This window comes from Brachycentrus maculatus, unplaced genomic scaffold, assembly GCF_059751285.1.
Source record: "Brachycentrus maculatus isolate JH-2025_06_01 unplaced genomic scaffold, ASM5975128v1 h1tg000145l, whole genome shotgun sequence".
Taxonomy (NCBI): Eukaryota; Metazoa; Arthropoda; class Insecta; order Trichoptera; family Brachycentridae; genus Brachycentrus; species Brachycentrus maculatus.
This window is the reverse complement of record NW_028280898.1, coordinates 128,587-150,877: the sequence shown is the minus strand read 5'-3', so window position 1 is coordinate 150,877 and position 22,291 is coordinate 128,587. Positions and strand designations below refer to the sequence as shown.

Sequence of the window (22,291 nt, the reverse complement as noted above, 5' to 3'; positions counted from 1 at the left end):
GCTGACTTCAGTATTCCCGATGTTTATTTTAAAGTCAGTGTGCTCCCCCCGCCATCTGTATCAAAGGTACTGGCGTCTATACACCTAAATCAGTAGTTGGTCAGTCGCTGACTCAACGTTGTCCAATGTTATATTTTACCCGCGGTATCGTTTATTCATTTTCTTGTCCAAATTAGTTTATTTTTAGATAAATTTATCTATTCTTCTAACATATTCGTGAATCGTGAAGTAATTGACTTATAAGAAACTGCCGTTTTCGAGAATTCATTTTCCTCACTGACTTTAAGTTCTGACTTCAGTAACTGACTCAATGTAAAGTCTCAAATTGATGCCATAAAATTATTTTGTAGCTTTGTAGTTATAGAGTGTAGTTATGTAGTAGCATAGACAAGTAAATGTTTAAAAATAGAAAATAAATCTCTACCTTGACTCGGGTAGTTTATTGTCTATTGTTATGGTATACAATGGCGGCCGTCAGAACTGTGCGATGTTTAATTATATTATTTCTCATAAAATCTTGCCAAGGTATTCATATTATTTGAAGTTTTACGCTTAAAATCATATTTTCGTTTTTTCATAATTTAAAAAAATTAGACTTCCACCTGTTTTTACCCCTAAGTTAGCGATGCCAGTATCCAATACACAGTTGTTTTGTTAATCAACAAATGCTACATTTATTATTGTTACATGTTGAATATGTCATTTTCAAACGGTGTGTTATGGTGAATTAATAATTTAAACTGTGTGGTGGATGCTTATTGAGCATTCGGTGTTTGGTTAGTGCTGCGGTGAAACAAAGTTTTGACATGTATCGTTTTTTAGGAGGCTACCAAACTGGGAGATTAAAAGAAGATTTAGATGACGATGTGTCTACAAACTCTCAGGATTCCTCGCCGAAAGAAATTGCCTATCACCAGAAGTTTCTGGATGCTCAACTGAGCGCCTCCAACGTCATAAACCACCCAAGGTAAATCAGGATTTCCACTCCTATCCATTTATGTCCATTATGCCACTTTCCAACTACCACTGCTTGCAAACTGTTTGTTTCTCGGAAAATTGATTTCTAACCACTATTTTACCTGTCCTAAAACCTACTTATTCTCGAATATTAAAATAGATAAATACGCGCTTAGAGTGTCAGAAATGAAGACTCTAAGAAGCATATCAGGCAAGAGTCTTCGAGATAGAATAAGAAACGCCAGGATCAATGAAATATGCAAGATCGAAGATGTCGTTAGGTGGGGAAGGCAACGAAGGAGACAATGGTATGGGTAATGTGAGGAGAATGGAACCATTCAAGTATCCCCCCCACATCGCACTGTACGGCCAACCCCATGGTAGCCGACTCCAGGCAGACCACCAAAGAGATGGGTCAATAGCTGGGAATCAACATCGCAGGAGTAGCCTCCTGCAATGTCGATAACCTCCCTCTTAAAAACAGGCCACAAGGCCTACAACAAGATGAAGAAGAAGAAGAAAATAGATATTTAAAAGTGTGTTGAAATGGTTCGGACATGCAAAACGAATGAGTGAGTAAAACAAATTTATGAGATGAATAAAGTTAGGAATAGGAGTAGAGGAATGTCGAGGAAAACTCGGCATGATCTAGTACTTCGAATACTTGAAAGTGTACAGGTGAGGTGTGGGAATAATTGGTGGGTATGTATAAAGAGAGTCATGAATGTGCAAGAGGCGAAGAATGTTTGCAAGGACAGAATAGTGTGGCGTTATATTCTCTCTTCCTACTCCTATGGAGAAGTGGCACGATGTTCAATTAGTTAGTTTTGAATAACTTTGTTTAAAATTCACTATATATCCTATTATAATCAAATTTTGTAGTGATATAGTGGTTTTACGAAAGTTACAAAAAAGGTTTATATGTTGTATACAGCAACAGTTTGGGAGATCAAGCTTACCAGTGAAAATGTTTTGAATATATTTGATGTTCCGAAATAAGTACACACATCGCTCACTCCTTTCAAGAACGTCATAAATCAAAATACTTGATTTTTCAGGAGAACGTTTTTAAAGTTTAAAAATATAATATAATGTATTGAAAATAAATATCAAGCCACTTACTGAACTTTTTACTGTGCAATATATCTTATTAGGTAAAACCTGAAGGCTTTTTCTCCATTTAAAAAATATTAAGTATATTTAACAAAATAATTAAACAATACCTATTCTTCAAAATGCAAAAACAACACTTTCTGCCCTGTAGCGGGTAAATATTTAGATAAAATATGCCTCTTTTGCTGGGATATGGTACATTTTCTGTGCATTCTGAAAACATGCATAACTGAAAATAGACGATTTTTGATTTATGATGTTCTTGAAAGGAGTGAGCGACATATTATTTAAAAACATGTATTTATTTTCTTGCTACATTTAAGACGGAGGCGAATGCGGAAAAGGTAAGAACACTGATGATACTAGATTTTTTTTAATGATATTAATTTCTTATTTTTGATCTCTCATGAAGCAGTATACACAGTTGAGTTGTGGTTCATTGTTCTACCCCATACTGACTTTTAATTTAATTAATTTTATTTTTATTTTATAAAAAAATATGAAAACTAATTTTACAACTTTTACAATATTGACTCGTTGACTGACCCATTTCTTTATGTTTATTCTTATCAAAGGCACGGGAAAATCCACCCAAGTTTATCGTAGAGTATAAGGACAACAATTGCTAATCTAGCACGAGAATACTTTTCTCTTTCTGTCTCAATCCTGCGGATTGGTCTGTGGCAACAGTTGACATCTCTTTCGCCATTCTCGCCTATTTTTGGGAGTCCTCTTCAGCTCCTCATACGTGGAGCAGCCCATGTCTTGGTATAAGTCGCTTAGGTATTGGCGGTGTGGGCGTCCTCTGGCGTTTATTCCCTCCATCGTCCCCTCTTTTATTTGGTACCCTCTATCATTTTTCTATCAAACCCTTATTCGCACCCGATGGTGCATAGGGCACTGTATCATATAAATGCAGTGTTATCTCGATTGTCAACACAGGAAGGAAAGGTAAATCCACTTCAGGCACCAGTCCAGGGTAATATTGAATAAATATTTGAGTGAAAAATAACTTATATACAACATTTTGAGTGTGTCGGAATACTTGTTCAGAAAATCTGGATTATCTCCAGTTACAGGAGTTATTTTCATATTTATATTTTCAAATATGAAAATAACTCCTGTAATTGGAGATAATCCAGATTTTGTGAACAAGTATTTGGACACACTCAAAATGTTGGAAATAAATTATCTGGTCAAATTAAAGGCTTAATAATAAAAATGAAAATGGTATTTTCTGGCGTTTCTTATGTGTGTGATTATAATCCAGGGTTTGGACCTCACATACTAATATAAGAGTTTCTGCTTAGTAAAAAGCTTCTTTACATCTCACCAATAGATGTCTCTAGTGAAGTTCTAGTGATTCAAGAACAAGGTTTCTAAATTGGTTCATATATGTAGAACTTCCAAGAATTTGAGTAGTGTGGTTGTCAATAATGGGTAGAATTGGTGAATGTTACACGTGTGTAAAGTGATCACTTAAACCAGCCTATGACGGTCGTCAGCCCCGTAAATGCCCAGACTTCCATATTCTTCTTCATCTTTGATGAGATGTCAATAAATAATATGACAACAATTGTTTGGGACAGTGTAATTGTCTATCATCTGCATGTTTTTGGTCTCACTAACTCAAACTGGTGTTGCCGCAAGTACATGGAATTGAAAGCACACTCTTCTTTATAAGATAATAGATTATAAATTGGGCTTAAATTGCGGCGGATTTCAGGGGTCGTCAATAACTTGTTCAGGTGACAAATTTACACAGCCGTAGATGCTTTTTTGTTCTTACCGTAATTTTTTTGTCTGCCTCCGTAGTGTAATGGTCAGCACGCTTGGCTGTTATACTGGTGGTCCGGGGTTCGATTCCCAGGGGGGAGGTCAAATTAATATAGATGATTTTTTCATTGTAATATTTATTCAATATTACCCTGGACTGGGACCTGAAGCGGAGGGCTAATCACGGTTCTTTCGTGTGTTAACGATCAAGATAACACTGCGTTTATATGATACAGTGCCCTATGCACCATTGCGTTTGAATGAGGGTTTGAATGGATTAATACTACTATTACTGCTAGAATCGTGGCGTTTCCCTTCAGGGGTAGGCATAGAGGATGGAATGCCACACTCTTCTGTGTTGACATACACTCCTAGCTCAGGAAAATGGGTTTGAGTCCAGAAACTCTGACCATAGTCTGCGATACTATCCACGGGGCCACAACCTGACTTATTCTGACTATTTCCTTGCCGTAATGTCGTTACCTCAAGCTCCTTCACTCGAGTCGTCTAGATGTGGTGCCCAATACGCCGTTGGGTGTGGATTAGATTAAAAAAGATTGTGTTTATTTATTTTTTTATCAGTTTTTACCCCAAAAGTGATGATATGGCACTATTACAAATAATTTTTATAAGGAATCGTTTGCTAGCCCTGAAAAAAAGATTATTATAAACAATATCCTCTGGTAAGAATTATTATACCAGTATTGAGTTACCCGTGTAAAGAGTGACAACTGTGTGTTTTTAAAAAGTTCAACAAATAAAAAGAGTAGTTGCTCCATTAGAGAGGCAACACCATACTCAAGTACTATAATTTTTAGTATATTATATTATATTTATATCAAGTTTTATTTCATTATTGAAGATATTGAATAAATAATTTAAAAAATGGGAAAATCAAAGAAAAACAACAAGAAGCGAAGGTATATTATTACTAACACTCTCCTTATCATTCATCATTCACTTTGTGTAATACCACTTAAAAAAATTATATAAATTTTGAAGTGATATTACACAAAGTGAACGACGAATCAGCTAACCGAAAAAGTAACAGTTGCTATTTAGACCTATTTATAGGTTTATTATTAGATTAAAATTTAGTCCGCCTCCGTAGTGTAATGGTCAGCACGCTCGGCTACCGTTCTGGAGGTCCCGGGTTCGATTCCCAAGGGGGGTAAAATAAATATAAGTGATTTTTTCACTCTAATATTTATTCAATATTACCCTGGACTGGTACCTGAAGCGGAGGGCTGATCACCTTTCCTTCATGTGTGAACGATCAAGATAACACTGCGTTTATATGACGCAGTGCCCTATGCACCATTGGGGTGCGGATAAGGGTTTATTATTATTATTATTATTATTAAAATTTATAGGTGTTTTTTTTAGAGGTTTGGTTTTTAAACAGGCAACATTGTTTCCACAGTCTATCAATTTGACCGTTGACAGTTGATTTGTAGTCAGTGCGTTTTGAAATTTCACCTCGAATATACTGAATGACCATTGTAAGTTTGGTGAATGGGCCAAAAATATATTCAGCTTGGTTCTCTTTTTCAACTAGACAAAAATATCGAAATCTTTTAGTACACAACCATGAAACACGATTTACACACAACGAAGGTTTGATAGTCCCAAGAAAAAACAATAAGTATGGGAGTCTTACATTGCAATATATCGTTCCGAACATTTTTAATTTGTTGCCGACGGATGTTAGAGGTCAAAATAAAATGTGGAACAAAGGCAAAATAAAGGAATGGGTAAATGATCAAGAGTTAATTTTATGAAAATTGTAAATTATTTATATTCTTAATTTTTCTCTTTTTTGTATGTACATTAGGTTAAAATGGTTAAAAACAATATAAAATGTATTAAAAAAGAACTCCACCGACAATACACACTAGGTGGCTTGGTAGGTCTTTGCAAAATATAAAAAAATATATATAATATGTTTAAAATTGTGATTTAAATAAATGAATACAATTTATGTTTAAAAAAAATAAAAAAAATTGTCCACCGATGGGGCACATTTTTGGTAAAATAGTACCTCAGTTGAATGGCATTGATGTGACATAGCTGTGGTTTCAACAAGATGACACAACATGTTTCGCCGTTGTGTCTGTCATGGTTTCAACATGACAGACACAATGGTGGATGCCACCATCAATTTAATGCTGGAAATTTGAATTTGTACACCTCAAAAAAAAAAAAAACCCTTTATATAAAAAAAAAATCATCTAATACGTTTTCAAACTGTTGTGACCTTAGTTGAGTGGATAACTGAGATTGGCAAGTTGTTCCAGCCTGAAAATAATCCGCTGGAAATGATTTTTTTTGTTTTTATATTTATTTTTATTTAAATTGTAAAAATGATCCATCTTTTTATTGCAGGTACAAATGTCATCTATGCGAACCCCCGGACTGTACGGGGGGCACGGAAACATGCAAGAATGCAATAAATGTGAGTTTTTAGTGGAATCATTATCAATAAAATTGAGAAAGGTGTGTTGAGATGGTTTGGACATGTGGAACGTATGAGTTAGGAAAGAACGGTTAAACAAGTGTATGAGACGAATGTAGTTGGAAAAAGAAGCAGAGGAAGACCGAGTAAAACTTGGCACAATCAGGTATGTCAAATACTTGAAAGCGGCCGGGTCAGGAGTCGAAATAATCGGCGAGTATATATGAGGAGATGCATGAATATGGAAGAGGCGAAGAATGTTTGCAAAGACAGGGTGGTATGGCGCTCTTATCTCTTTGCCTAACTCTGCGGAGAAGCAGCGTGATGGTTAGTTAGTTAGTTAGTCAATTTAATCCACTTCTAATCTTCTTCCTGGCTCCATCCCAACTTGTCGCCTTTGTAGACTCTCGGGGTCAGCTCTCCTCATCCTCAGGTTGTAGGTTTTAGAACTAATGATATATACAAAAGGTGGTGCGAAATGTTAGGTCAGCGACCATGGAATGACCCTATTTAGTTATTATTATTTTTTCTTTAATTTAAATTCTTTTGCATTATACAAACATGGCGTAAATTCAAATACAAAAAAATATGAATAAAATATAAATACAAAAAAAGATCCCACAAAGGCATGGCCTTAGTGTGTGTATACATTATAATTTAGGTCATAGTAAAGGCACTGACAAGAATACAATAGGTATTATAAGTAGAACTACAATAATAGTGTTAATATAAAATACAAAAAATACTTGACTATCAGAAAACAATTTATTTTATTTGATTTTTTCTTAAATAAAATTAAAAACTTAAAAACAAAAAAAAGATGAAAAAGTAAAAAGGTAGCAAGTAAGAATACAATATTTATTTATTGTAACTGCAGACAGTTGGTAGAACTATATTGTATTGTTGGGTAATATATCCAAAATAAAACAAGGTTTGTTGAATTGAATTCTACATTTATTTATGTATGTGTTAATACGTGACGCGTTTCGTCTTCTTAGGACATTATCAAACACTCAAGTGTTTGATAATGTCCTAAGAAGACAAAACGCGTCATGTATTAACATATTTAATAATTCAATTCAACAAACCTTGTTTTATTTTGGATATATTACCCAATACGAATACAATAAGTATTATAAGTTGATAACGAATATTTGGTATCTTGCAGTGCTGGAAGTCTCACGTTCGGGACTCTAACGGGGAGGAGAGATATTCCAGAGGGTGCACCACCAGCCTGGACCAGCTGGACATAAACTGTCCGCCCCACGGACCCAGTGTGTAAGTGTCCCTTCGCTTTGCGTAATTTTACCATAGATGGCACTCTTTCTCCATCTGACCGAGCAATCAATTTGGCATGTTTAGGAACATGGCCCTGTTCCGGGGGCACCGCAAGCGCCACACGGCGGGGCAGTTCAACATCACCTGCTGCTCCGGAGACATGTGCAACGACGGAGACTTCCCTGAGCTTCCGCCCATCATATACAGAGGTATATCCATATTCTTCTCATCCATATCGTAGTCAAAGAAAATAAATACCAATGCATTTAGTCATTTTAAACAGGTCAATAAATTATACTTCCAAGTTTAAAATCGCTTGGAATTCTTTTTAGGGCAATATTAAGCTAGTAAGATATCAAGTAGTCAATGTTTTTGTAAAAAATGTACTTGGTCACTTTCTCCTGTATGACTACGATATGTATATATCGTAGTCATACAGGAGAAAGTGGCCAAGTGCATTTTTAACAAAAACCTGATCATTGACTATTTGATATCTTACTAGCTAAGTATTGCCCTTAAAAAATCCCGAAGGATTTTAAACTTGGAAGTATAATGTATTGACTTTTTAAAAATGACTAACTGCATTGATGCTTACTTTCTTGCCAAGCAAAAGTGATTTAAATGGCCCTCCTGAACATTTTACGTTTTATTAGTCGGTCATTTTCTCCTGAACGACTACGATATGTTGATATTGCTCACTCCTTTCAAGAACGTCATAAATCAAAAATCGACAATTTTCAGTTGTGCATGTTTTTGGAATGCCCAGAAAATGTACTTTATCCGAGCAAAAGTGGCATATTTTTAACATTATTTTTACCCGCTACAGGGCAGAAAGTATGGTTTTTGCATTTTGAAGAAAAGGTATAGTTTAATTTTTTTTTTTAAATACACTAAATATTTTTCAAATGGAGAAAAAACCTTCAGGTTTTACCTAAAAAGATCTGTTGCACAGTAAAAAGTTCAATAAGTGGCTTGATATTTATTTTTAATAGATTGTATTATATTTTTAAACTTTCGTTTAAAAAAACGTTCTCCTGAAAAATCAAGTTTTTTGATTTATGACGTTCTTGAAAGGAGTGAGCGATATGTCAAAAATGTTAAAAATAACTCCTAAGTAAATCGCTTTTAAATTGATACTTGAAATTTGAAATCGATATAGTGATGGACATAATTGTGAGAATATTTTCCAGTACGTAGGTTAGGTTAGGTTAGGTTAGGTTAGGTTAGGTTAGGTTAGGTTAGGTTAGAAAAATCCACTGATCGGTGTTTGGTCGTTTACGGTTGACAGCGAAAACCCGACTAGTCTGCTTTTGGTTGTTAATATAATAAAAACCATAATAATGGAACTATTGATACAGAAATTAAGAATGTATTTGTTAATTGCGTGCATTTTTACTATTAGTATAAAATTGCTTGGTTTTTAAGGTAAGTCTTTCGAAAATTCGTTGGTAAATAAAGTGCAAATAAAAGCTTTCCCCATTCCAACATTCGAAGGTTCTTGTTGAAACCGGTCAGAGAAAAGTATCAAAAATGGTCTGGTCTAAAATTAACTCCCAAGTAGAGATACTCCGCCTAAAATAGATATTTGTCCGTCTCTGTGGTGTAATGATTAGCTACCGTACTGGAGGTCCCGGGTTCGATTCCCAGGGGGGGTCAAATAAATATTTGTGATTTTTTCACTCTAATATTTATTTATTATTACCCTGGACTGGTACCTGAAGCGGAAGGCTGATCACCTTTCCTTCATGTGTTAACGATCAAGAAACACTGCGTTTATCTGATGCAGTGCCCTATGCACCATCGGGTGCAGATGATGGTTTAAAAAAAAAAGAGATTTGTGGATGAGTATTTGGACACACTCAGAATGTTGTCAAAATGACATGATTATACAGCACGGTGTAAATGTTTCAACTGCTTTGAAATGCGGTAGATCGAGAGTAGCCCCTAAGACAAAATTTTGATTCCAGAATCGGAGATCCACTGGGTGATGCACGTCAACTCGTGGAAGGTCTGGGTGTTCATAGCGGTGTCGTCCATCCTGCTCTTCTCTCTGCTGGTGTGTTTCGCCACCTTCCTCATGAAGAGGTCCAAGCGGTGAGTCCTTAACCAAAAAAAACACTCCATATCATTCATTGTACACTATGTGTAATACCACTTTTATTTATAAACTTTTATTAATAATAATATAAATAATAACCCTTATCCGCACCCCTATGGTGCATAGGGCACTGCTTCATATAAACGCAGTGTTATCTTGATCGTTTACTCATGAAGGAAAGGTGATCGGCCCTCCGCTTCAGGTACCAGTCCAGGGTAATATTGAATAAATGTTATAGTGAAATATTACTTTTATTTATTTGACCCCCCCCCCTGGGAATTGAACCCGGGACCTCCAGAACGGTTGCCGAGCGTGCTGATCATTACTCTACGGAGGCGGACAAACTTTTATTACATTTATAAAAATATTATATTACAGTAGAATCGCGATATAAGTAATCGCGATATATCGAAAAATGACGTATATCGAAAAAAAAAACCAAATTTATTCCCTAAAACTAATTTTTCATACAAAAATGCATTTATATAACGAAATCCCGTTATTATGTACAACAAAATCACTTTTGTCCCGTACGAAAAAGTGCCAATACATTTAAGTAAATTTATAACAAATAAAAAATGTTATGATAAAAATATTTCAAAGCCGCGCCGCCGCGGCGCCGCGCGGAAATAAAAAATATTAAGATAAAATTATTCAAGCCGCGCCGCCGCATGCGGATGGTTTTATGGCGATTTTTAAAAGTAATTCAATACAATATCCCATCAGCTTGAGTAATTAGTAATTAGAGTCAATGAGTCAGTGAAATGATTTACTTTAGCAATAATAATTCTTTAGTTGTGTCGCCTACTTTCAAAATTCGCTAGATCCAGTTTTATAAGATTTTAAAATAAATACTCTATCGGAATGCCAGTTGTGGTTTTTATTGTTCAAAATTTTTAAATACTTGAAAACCCCGCTAAAAAATACTTAAAAACAGCGTTGTATTTCAAATTCCGATATATTCATGAAACTTGCCTTCTGACCCATATCCGTCAATCAGAGAGCGGAGATAGGTCAAAAGTTAAGATGACGTCATTATCGATTTGTGTCTCGTGTTTTTTTTTGAGTACTGAAAAACTTTCCAAAAAAATGAGAAAATTCTCTATTTTAAAATATTTTATATAAAGATAGACAAATCTTTGAAACATAAATGTTATCCGGAGAATTTGGATTTTTTTTGTAAAATCGACTTATATGGATCTGGCGGATTTTGAAAGTAGGCGAAGTAGTTATAATCTCTCTTCTTATTTCAATGAAATTATTTCTGTAGGCCATAAATATTCTCAAGTATATTCTCTCCCATAATCAGTCCACCTGCTTATCTCAATGGTAGACAATAATAATTCTCAAATTACAATCCATCTTTTTATCTCAATGAAATGATTCTGTTGACAATAATAATCCTCAAATTGCATCCGTCTTTTATCTACATCGTAAGGGCATTTGTCCACTACACGGAATAATTTTACCGTCCGTCCGACACGTCAGTTTGCGTTTTAAAACGACGATTTTACGATCGAATTTACGCGCAACGTGTTCACGCACCGATCAAGAGCTCCGATCCGAAGAAAGATGGACAAAAGCACAAGCCAATCCAAGCCAATCGTCATTTTAAAACGCTAACTGACGTGCCGGACAGTAAAATTACACGGAATTTCGGGTAGTGGACAAGCGCCCTAAGTGGGGCGTAGTGTCGGGTAAGACAATCTGCACACTATTGGACTAGCGGAGTAACGTGTTACGACGTACGACATGCACGCATACTTACAAAGCACGCCACACGCGCAAACACAGAAACGTTTGTGTATTTTTACGATTTTATGTTAAGATTTGATTCCCGATTTTTTTACAAATTATTTATTTCCGTCGCTGCAAATGAATGACATTATGAATAACATTTACCAGACCCAACATTACAAAATTGTTTTATTTAAACTTTAAATATGGCCAATAAAAGCAACTAGGAATATTAAATATGACGGACAATTTGGACAAATACGAATTTGTCCGTTTTATACGGATTTTGAAGGAATAAAGAGATCAAACGGAATTTGAAGGATTATAACGGAATTTTAACGGATTTTAGGAAATTTTTAGCGACGGCGAAAAAAAATTCATCGCGTAAATTTTGGAAAAAAAATTTTTTTCGCCGTCTCGTAATTTCGCAATTTCGTAATTTCGCAATCTCAATATCGAAAACTACTCTTTGACGTCTGACAACACTGGCCGTCAGTAGCGCGCAAGCCATTCTCGTTCCCGGCTTTGGCGGCTACTTGTGATATTATTATTATTATATTTGATGTTATTATTCTCATTTTCAGATGCATATTTACCAGACCCAACATTACAAAATTGTTATATTTCAACTTTAAATATGGCCAGTAAAAGCAACTATGAATATTTACGTTTTTCCTGTTTTAAAATCACATTCTCATATTGTGTACAAAATACATACGAGTATCATCGATTCCCGCGGCACTTTTATCACCGTAAGGTTAATAAGAAAACTAGTGAAAATATGTAGATATTCAGTTCCCTATGGCCCCCTTCTCCTTTGTTTGCAGAACTTGCGATCTTTTTGAAAAGCCGCGCAACATTTTTTGCAACGGCGCGCAACATATACATACTAAGTATGATTTAAAAAAATTCGTTATATGTGGGAATTCGTTATTACGAATTAATATTTTTTGTTCCCTTGGATTTCGTTATATCGCGATTCTACTGTATTTTATTTATAAAAATGTTGTTTTACACAAAGTGAACAATGAATGATAAGGAGAGTGTTATATGACCATACTACAAAGTTATGAATGCTTTTAATATACAAAATATAGTCCTTAACCACCCTACTCTCGGGTTATTTTCTGAGACACGGGCAAAAAAAATCACCTTCTTTTCTACAAAATTACGAAAACAACGTTTGTTGTATTCATACCTGACAAAAATTCGTTCACATAAAAATAAAATTTGTGACAATTGTTTCGTCTTGTTATGGCATTTATTATGGCAGTAGTCTAACGTCAGCCACCGCGGTGTAATGGTTAGCGTGTTAAGCTACCATGCTGGAGGTCCCGGGCTCGATTCCCAGGGGGGGTTGAAAAGAAATATTTGTGATTTTATACTGTAATATTTATTTCATATTATCCTGGACTGGTTCCTGAAGAGTAGGAGTGATCACCTTGCTTTCATTTAAGTATTGATTAAGATAACACTGTGTCAACACAATGTAGTGCCTTATGCACCATTGGGTGCGGAAAAGGGTAAGAAGAAGAAGTTTCAAAATGCCATAACAAGGCTAAAAAATGTCACAAATTATATTTTTATATGCTCTTAACACGTTGTCGTCGGGACACGGCATTTGCCGTTTTTCGCAGACTGTCGGTCAACTGCGAGACACGGCAAATGCCGTTTTTGTCGACTGTCGGTTATCAGCGGGAAACGGCAATATACGGGTTTGTTATCAGCGTGAAATAAAACGCGTTGAAGGGTAATCTGCTACCTGGGTGCTAGGCGACAGTCTGTTGACGTTATTTGAGATGCCTTGTCCGGATTGGCTAGAGTGTCACTTGTAAAGGCTTCGCCAGAAATCTAGAGTTTTTATGCGATCTCAATCTCCAGTTTAGTTTGAGTCATTTCACTATTTTTCATACCGCTCGCACTGTTTTGTTTACTGTTTGGTTTTTTATTATTTGAATATATTAGCATTGTAAAGGGAATGATACCTCAGAGGGGAAGACTATTTTTTTGAGTTTACAATGCTTCTAAAATTGTGAAATACAGAATGCTTAATTGAAAATTATGATTATAATTTATTTTTGATGATCGAATACGATTTCTTTGAAAATTTCAATCGAAAATATTATTTGGTTTATAAATTGTGTAAATTTTAAGAAAGCTATGTGCTTACTTACAGTTTGTTTATTGATATAAATTCTTACACTGTAATTACTATTGATATTAACTATTATAATTTATCTGATTGATTATGGAACTTTGAATTAAAATATGAAGCTAAAATATACGTCCTTCAGAAATCACGCGATGCAGGCGAATCTTGGTTTTCGTGCTTCGGTTGGCCGCTTTTGTTGAATCCGCTCGGGAATCTCCGTGGCGAATTCGTATAATTCAGTGTTGCCAACTTGGTAGTAGCAGTAGCTACCCGCCTACATATTTTTGCGCTAATTGCGAAAAGCGTCCGCTATAGGCTAGAGTCTATTGTTTGAAGCGCCCGACTACAATGTGTTAATAATAAAATATAATTTAGTAGACTCTAAAAATCAGTGTTTGATTTCAATATGAAGTATATGAAACAGAATGTAAAGTTTAGAGACGGTCGATGGTTGTTCAGGTCCAAGTCGTCGCGGGAGGCCATCCGCAAGCTGTCGCTGCAGCGCTCCAGCCCGGAGGAGGCGCCCCAGCAGCAGCTGCTGAAGGCCACGGCGGCGGGCGACTCCACGCTGCGCCGCTATCTGGAGCGCTCCCTCACCTCGGGCAGCGGCAGCGGCCTGCCCCTGCTGGTGCAGAGGACCCTGGCGCGCCAGATAGCGCTGGCCGAGTGCGTCGGGAAGGTAATCGCTTATCAACCCTTTCTCATTCTTCCGAACATTTTACGTTTTGTTAGTTGGTCACTTTTTCCTGTACGACTACGATATATATATATATTTTTCAAATCAATTAAAACAATTGATTTAGCATAATTTTCCTCTTTGCTGATTTGAACGTTGCGTTTTGTGTTGGAATGTGTGCAGGGTCGGTACGGAGAGGTGTGGCGCGGGCAGTGGCACGCGGACAGCGTGGCCGTGAAGATATTCTTCTCGCGGGACGAGGCCTCCTGGCGCAGGGAGACGGAGATCTACAGCACCGTGCTGCTGCGCCACGACTCCATCCTCGGCTACATCGGCAGCGACATGACCTCCCGCCATGGATGCACTCAGGTAACATGCATCCGCCATCTCTCCTAGTGATAGGGAATCGGACCTTTGCCAGACTATCTGACAATGATATTATTCATTGATCAGTCATTAACACACTATCTGTGGGAAGGGTAATTTTATCGTTTCACTCGACTGGTGATGTTGGGCGGGAAGGGTAATTTTACTTTATCACTCGACTTATTGTAAACTGCGTGTAAGTTATTTTTACGACTTTTTATGACTTTTGCGGCATCTTTTGATCGCATATCGATGTATACAGTATGGTTAAATGTTATCACTTCTTTTCAGAGATGTTTATCTCTATTATGAGCGCGAATCCGCCCGCAGTTAGTGTGGTAACTTTGTTATTTTTATTTTATGTCTTTCTTCTCCTTTTTCTTCGAACCATTATCCACACCCCAATGGTGCATAAGGCATTTCATCATATAAACGCAATGTTATCTTGATCGTTAACACATGAAGGAAAGGTTAACAGCCTTTCGCTTCAGGTACCAGTCCAGGGTAATTAAATTAATATTTGAGAGAAAAAAATCTCTTATATTTATCTGACCCCCCCTGGGAATCGAACCCGGGATCTCCAGAATGGTGACCGAGCGTGCTGACCAATTAAACTACGGAGGCAGACCTAACTAAAACTAACTAAACTAACTAACCATCACGCCGCTTCTCCGCAGGGGTAGGCAGAGAGAATAGAACGCCACACCACTCTGTCTTTGGAAACATTCTTCGCCTCTTCCACTCGAGCGGGTTTCAATAAACCACCGCCATTAACCCAAGTACTTGCATTAAGACTACCAGGAGTTATTGAGATGGAGGACTTAATCATTAAATTATTTACGCTTGCGGTTAGCTTTACACTTCAACAAATTCAAATTCAACTTTAAAATGAGTAAATTTATGGTTAAAACAAATATTAAGATATTCATTTCATTTCAAAGCAGACGATGATTAAGACCTATTTATTTTCATTAATATTTGAATCAATGAACTGCACTATAGTGGCATTATTTTCTTATATTTTTCTAAATTTTCCAATTGCGCAGCTGTGGCTGATAACGCACTACCACGCGCTGGGCTCGCTGTACGACCACCTGAACCGGAGCACCCTCACCCACCACCAGATGATGGCCATCTGCCTGTCCACCGCCAACGGCCTCGTGCATCTCCACACCGAGATATTCGGGACGCAGGTGAGTGCGCCACTCTATGTATATGTTATGGTGGAGACTGACTGAGTCATTTCGTCATGCGAGCATTCGTATAGTCCAGGGGTTCCCAATCTTTCTCAGCCTGCGGCGCACTTCCAAGTTTAGTATTTTGTCACGGCGCCCTACTTTAGTAACCTATTTGGAATAGATAATGTGACTATATACATATGCATATATATCGCTCACTCCTTTCAAGAACGTCATAAATCAAAAAACTTGATTTTTCAAGATAACGTTTTTAAAGTTTTAAAATATAATACAATGTATTAAAAATAAATATCAAGCCACTTATCGAACTTTTTACTGTGCTACAGATCTTATTAGGTAAAACCCGAAAGTCTTTTCTCCATTTGAAAAATATTTAGTATATTTAAAAAAATAATTAAACAATACCTTTTCTTCAAAATGCACAAACAACACTTTCTGCCCTGTAGCGGGTAAATGTTAAGTTAAAAATATGCCGCTTTTGCTGGGATATAATAATACATTTTCTGGGCATTCCGAAAACATGCACAAATGAAAATTGTCAATTTTTTATAAATGACATTGTTGAAAAGAGTGAGCGATATGTCCCGACAACAATGTGTTAAAACCGTTGGGTTGGTTTCAGGGTAAGCCGGCGATAGCTCACCGCGACATCAAGACCAAGAACATCCTAGTGAAGGTGAACGGGGAGTGCGTGATCGCCGACTTCGGGCTCGCCGTCACGCACGTGCAGGCCACCGGGCGGCTGGACATGGCTCCCAACCCTCGCGTTGGCACCAAGCGCTACATGAGCCCCGAGCTGCTGGACGAGAGGTAACCCGCAACTGCATCATGTTCTTCTCCGCCTAGTCATCATTACCTTGTGGAAGCAATGACTCTTCTCCAGTCATCCCTTGACTGCGCTACACGTAGCGCTCCAACTACCTTAACCCTTTGAGGACAGACTAAAAAATATTTTACTTAGCACATTTTTATTTCTAGAAATTATTTTCAAATAAGTGTATACAGCAACTGAAAATTGTGCACACAGATTGATACAATATTTATCCCTCAACAAAATTAAAAATACACATTGTGTGCCTGGTAGCAACAAAGCAACAAAGACCATGTTTTATAAAGTGTAAAAAAAAGAATTTATTCTTGAAAAAATGAGGTGAAATATATAACACTACTTATTTTTAGTATTTTAATGACTATAACTCACTTGTCGTTTTGTTTATTTTGTTCAATAACATTACAAAATTGATAAACTAAGATACAGATAATCTATAAATATCCCGACATGTGCACATCGCCACAATAAATCGTCTGAAATAAGCTCCAAGACAATGATACCATGAAATCTATACAAGCATTATTTCTGTTACATAGGCAACACATATTGCACTATGGTTTTAACTAGAAACCTGTAGGCACTTAGACAATTTATTTTAAATTTATGGTTAGCAGCAGTTATCAGTTGTCCTGAAAGGGTTAACTTGATTGGTTACGTGTGGGGAATCATCCTCTCCTCTTCCCCTCCATGCCACCGATCACAACTAGTCATTCCAGGTTTTCTTCATAACCACGCGCAACGTGTCCAAAGAACTGAAGAATCCGTCGTGTACAGACACTGGCCAGAGTCAAACCTTCCGAGTGTAACTCCTGACTAATGGACTTGTTAGTGCGCCTAGCTGTCCATGGAGCATGCGCCTCCAACACCACATTTTGAAAGTGTAAATTTTTCTCCTTTCTGCTGCATTTATAGTCCATGTTTAAGCAGCATAGAGATATTTTTTCGTGAGGGCACATTATTGTTATTATGTGTATGATGAAATATAGATTAATAGTTGATATATCCATGTTTTCGTTTCAGTATAAACATGGAATGCTTTGAGTCCTTCAAGAGATGCGATGTGTACGCGCTGGGACTCGTCATGTGGGAAGTTTGTAGGAGAACAATGTGGAATGGTAAGTCACCACATTTTCCTCATATGGTGAGAGTCATTGTAATTTAAAATCAAAAGGGATGAAATATTGCAACAGATAAAAAAAAAAATTGAAATTGCTATTAACTAATTTTTATATTGATCGCAACACTTCACTCCGAATGACTATTTTTCCTTGCTCTCAAAATTGAAACTTTCAAATAAAGTTTTACTGATATATTTAAATGTATAATTGCAAAACTTAAATGTGGAAAATAACTCATCAAACTGATCATTACCATCAAATCTCATTCAACATTGATATTTTCTTAGTAAATACTTAGCTGAGCATCCTGATGTGCGTTCATTTTCAGGTATAGCGGAGGAATACAAGCCCCCTTTCTTCGACGTGGTGCCTTCGGATCCCTCGTTCGAGGACATGAAGAAGGTAGTCTGTACGGACGGAATGAGGCCGTCGCTCTCCAACCGATGGTCCAGCGACGTGGTAAGCAGTCTTTCCATACCTATCTTTCTTGTTTCACTGCGTTACTACGTAGCATAGGAAACCTTTGCATTTGCAAATTTTTAATTCTTTTGCATTTCACAATATATTATATTTACAAGTATAAAAAATGATATTAACACAAAAAAAAAGATCCCACAAAGGCATGGCCTGTGTGTGGGTACACATTTTATTTTAGGTTTTATTTATTCGTATATAAACATGGCACGAACAGGTATGCCAAATACTTGAAAGTGGTCAGGTTAGGAGTCGTAACAATCGGCGGGTATGTATGAGGAGATCCATGAACGTGGAAGAGGCGAAGAATGTTTGCAAAGACAGAGTGGTGTGGCGTTCTATTCTCTCTGCCTACCCCTGCAGGGAAGCGGCGTGATGGTTAGTTGGTTAGTTAGTTAGCCAAGAATACAATATTCTTTTATAAAATTAAACCACTGTTACAATGATTGAAGAAAACACTTGTTTTTTACCACTTGAGTTTTATTATAGACTACATGTTTCAGAAGTTAAACTTCCATCATTCAGGTCTGTATACTAACTAAAATATAAAATATAAAATTGTTCTATAAATAAGGAGAGGGGAAAGTAAGGGGAAGGGGTTAGTCAAGGGGCGGAGTTTGAAAACATAGGAAAAATGGAAAGCAAAGGTGAAGAATTTTGAAACAATATATTATTTAATAAATTATTATTAGAATTCAGGTTTTTTTGGATTTCTAAATTTTCAAGATAATTCATAATTTGGCCTTTATATGGAACAAGGTGTAATAATAAAACTCAAGTGGTAAAAAACAAGTGTTTTCTTTAATCATTGTAACATGTCTTACCACAAAGTTAATGCCGAAACAATAATTAAACCACTGTGTTTTAATTTAGTTTTTTTAATTTGTTTTATTTATTTAATTTTATTTAATATGTATTTAATAAAGTTTATAAAATGTGCCACAAAGTATGTGCGAAAAACATTCAAGAAACAATATTCTTTCTTCACTCATTCGATTCACACGCCCAAACCGTGTCTTTGATAGTGATTTTCAAAATACTTGTGTTCCAGACGTTGTCGGGCATGAGCAAGCTGATGCGCGAGTGCTGGCACCAGAACCCCTCGGTGCGGTTGCCCATCCTGAGGGTCCGCAAGACGCTGGAGAAGCTCGCCGCAGCCGACAACACGGTCAACTTCAACTCGGACGCCGAGGTCTGCGTATGACCGGCCGTCGCTACCGACAACCTAGTTTCAAGGACAATGTTGGCCGTTTGCTTCGCCCGGCCGTCGTGAGGTACACTAGTTAGTGCGACGTGTCATCGGCCGGTTTAGTGTCGGATAAGTGCTGTTTATACTCGTTTGTAATGGAGAGTTTAAAAATTGGAAAACTGGAAAAAACCGCACCGAAGTGAATCTTTAAGTATCTAATTATAGACATCTAAACAGAGACAGAGAAGTTCTTTCGGAATGAAATATAGAAGTCTAGGGCTGGTTTATGTGATCACTTTATGCTCTGTGTAAAATTCATCACTGCCCATGATTTAAATCCATATTTCTCTTTGATTTTTAAACTGCTGTATATTTTGTTATCCCCCTCCATAGTGTAGTGGTTAGCGCGCTAGGCTACCATGCTGGAGGTCCCAAGTTCGATTCCCAAGAGGGTCGAAATAAATATTAGTGATTTTTCAGTCTAATATTTATTTGATATGACCCTGGACTGGTACCTGAAGCGGAAGGCTGATCACCTTTCCTTTGTGTATTTAACAATCAAGATAACACTGTTTCTATACGATGCAGTGCCCTATGCACCATTGGGGTGCGGATAACGGTTAGAAGAAGAAAGAAGTATATTTTGTATGACAAGGGACACACAAGAGCTCCCACATTCTGAAATCTCTTATCAATATAGCTTCTTCGTCTCTGTTTAGATACCTACATTATCTTGATACTATAAATCCAGTATTTGTGTATAAAGATTGGAAAGACTCAATGTATTTTTAGCTAAGAAATTATTGTGGGACATTCATCTCTGGAAATAACGAAATTGGTAACACATTCGCTGATTGTGTTGTCCCATGGTTGGTGTTGTAGGTTTCGTTGTCAGACCCTACTCTGCCACAATTTGATTCTTATTTTCAAACACAGCCTTCTTAGGCTTATCTGAAGAAAGTATCGAAATAAAAGGTTTTTTTATTGTATTATATAATTTTTAAGAGTATGTTTCTTGCTCAAAATGTCATTATGAGATTATCAATATGGCTAACAATAGGACAAATTGTTTACGCCATCAATTGATATTTGTAATTTCTCATTGACAATTTTTTTATTGTAGGCAATCTGTATCTCTGGGGTCATCCATATTTTGTCTATGGTGGCAAGTACCTGACAAGTTAAGTCTTTTTTTAAATGGTCCAGTCAATAATTTACAAGGTTTTTTTCTTCTCAATCGTTATTTATTGTCTGTGACACTTTAACTCAGATAATCTTTATCTCTGGTGTTATCCATACCTTATCTATGGGCGGCTATGCAGCTGAAAATTCTTTTTTTAAATGGTTCAGTCTTACAAAGTTTTTTCTTCTAAATCGTTATTTATTGTCTATGACCCTTAAATTCAGATTCATTATTATTTTTTTTTTAATAATACATGTACATATACATATTACAATATAAAACACAGCAGCGAATGTGTTCGCCTTTGCATTCTATCAGTATAAAAATATTATGTTTGATATCTTTAATTCTATTAAAACCTGATTTATATTGAATTTAGACATGTTTAAAAAAAATCAGAAACAGATGCAACGATGTGTATTTTTGTAATGAATGTGAGGGAAAAAATTGGCAACTTAATTAATATATAAGTTAATCTAAGCGTAATTTTACATAAAGTATTCTCGATTGACGTGGCAAAGGATATTGTTTTGTTGTTAGTTATATGAATGAATTGTTTTAGATAGATTTATAAAATACGTCAATGCCATCTATATACTGTCAACATTTGCTCATCCGGATTAGCCTAGTCATGGCATTTTCAAATATTCGTCTGAAAATACCATAACTAGGCGAAACAATTCGCTCACTCCTTTCAAGAACGTCATAAATCAAAAATCATCAATTTTCAGTTGCGCATGTTTTCGGAATGCCCAGAAAATGTACTATATTCCAGTAAAAGCGGCATATTTTAAACATTATATTTACCTGCTACAGGGCAGAAAGTGTTGTTTTTACATTTTGAAGAAAAGGTATCGTTTGATTATTTTTTTAAATATCCTAAATATTTTTCAAATGGTAAAAAAACCTCAAGGTTTTAGCTAATAAGATCTGTTGCACAGTAAAAAGTTCGATAAGTGGCTTGATATTTATTTTTAATACATTGTATGATATTTTTAAACTTTAAAAACGTTCTCCTTAAAAATCAAGTTTTTTGATTTATGACGTTCTTGAAAGGAGTGGGCGAATTGTCACAATATTAATTTTTATGTGTTTTTTTTTTAGTAAAATACAACTTAGTGCTTGATTTAAAAATTAATACATCAACGACATTTATTATTGACGGTTGAATGAAATCTGGATGAAAATGTTCACGGTTCATGATTAAATATTGATATTTGATTATACTTGTGATTATAACTAATGAGAATGATTTTTTGGTGTTTATTTCTGAACATTTTACTGACTAATTCTTAATTTTGAGATTTATTTTCTAATGAAATATAAATTTATTGTAACATTTGTAATATCTTCGTTTCATAAAAAAAAATATAGTACTTTGGTGGCTATAGTATAATTTTGTTCTTCTCAGTTTTGCTTACTCCATCTGCAATCAATTTCAATATCAAATTTAAAATTCAAAATTTGTACTAAAATGGACACATTTATGAACTTTCTTGAAATGGTTTTTAAGTATTTTTAAAAATGTTTTGATGTCCAGTTCAGTATTTTTAATGACCCGCTATCGAAGTTTATTGGAGATTGAAATGGCTGAATTTAAAAATATATGACATGTATTCAAAATAAATAAAAATAAAAAATAAAACCCCTATCCGCACCCCAATGGTGCATAGGGCACTACGTCATAT

The 22,291-nt window shown here is 36.0% G+C and overlaps 1 protein-coding gene across 1 annotated transcript; it reads left to right on the top strand.

Moving 5' to 3' along the window:
* Positions 1–445: 445 nt before the first annotated feature.
* Positions 446–22,248, top strand: sax (type I BMP receptor saxophone). The gene is made up of 13 exons (XM_088260975.1): positions 446–525; positions 823–967; positions 6,232–6,301; positions 7,470–7,579; positions 7,664–7,788; positions 9,547–9,673; positions 14,026–14,245; positions 14,426–14,611; positions 15,655–15,801; positions 16,430–16,617; positions 17,660–17,754; positions 18,086–18,216; positions 19,283–22,248. The coding sequence occupies exons 1-13, from the start codon at positions 465–467 to the stop codon at positions 19,433–19,435; spliced, it is 1,758 nt and encodes a 585-aa protein (XP_088117101.1). The 5' UTR covers positions 446–464; the 3' UTR covers positions 19,436–22,248.
* Positions 22,249–22,291: the final 43 nt, after the last annotated feature.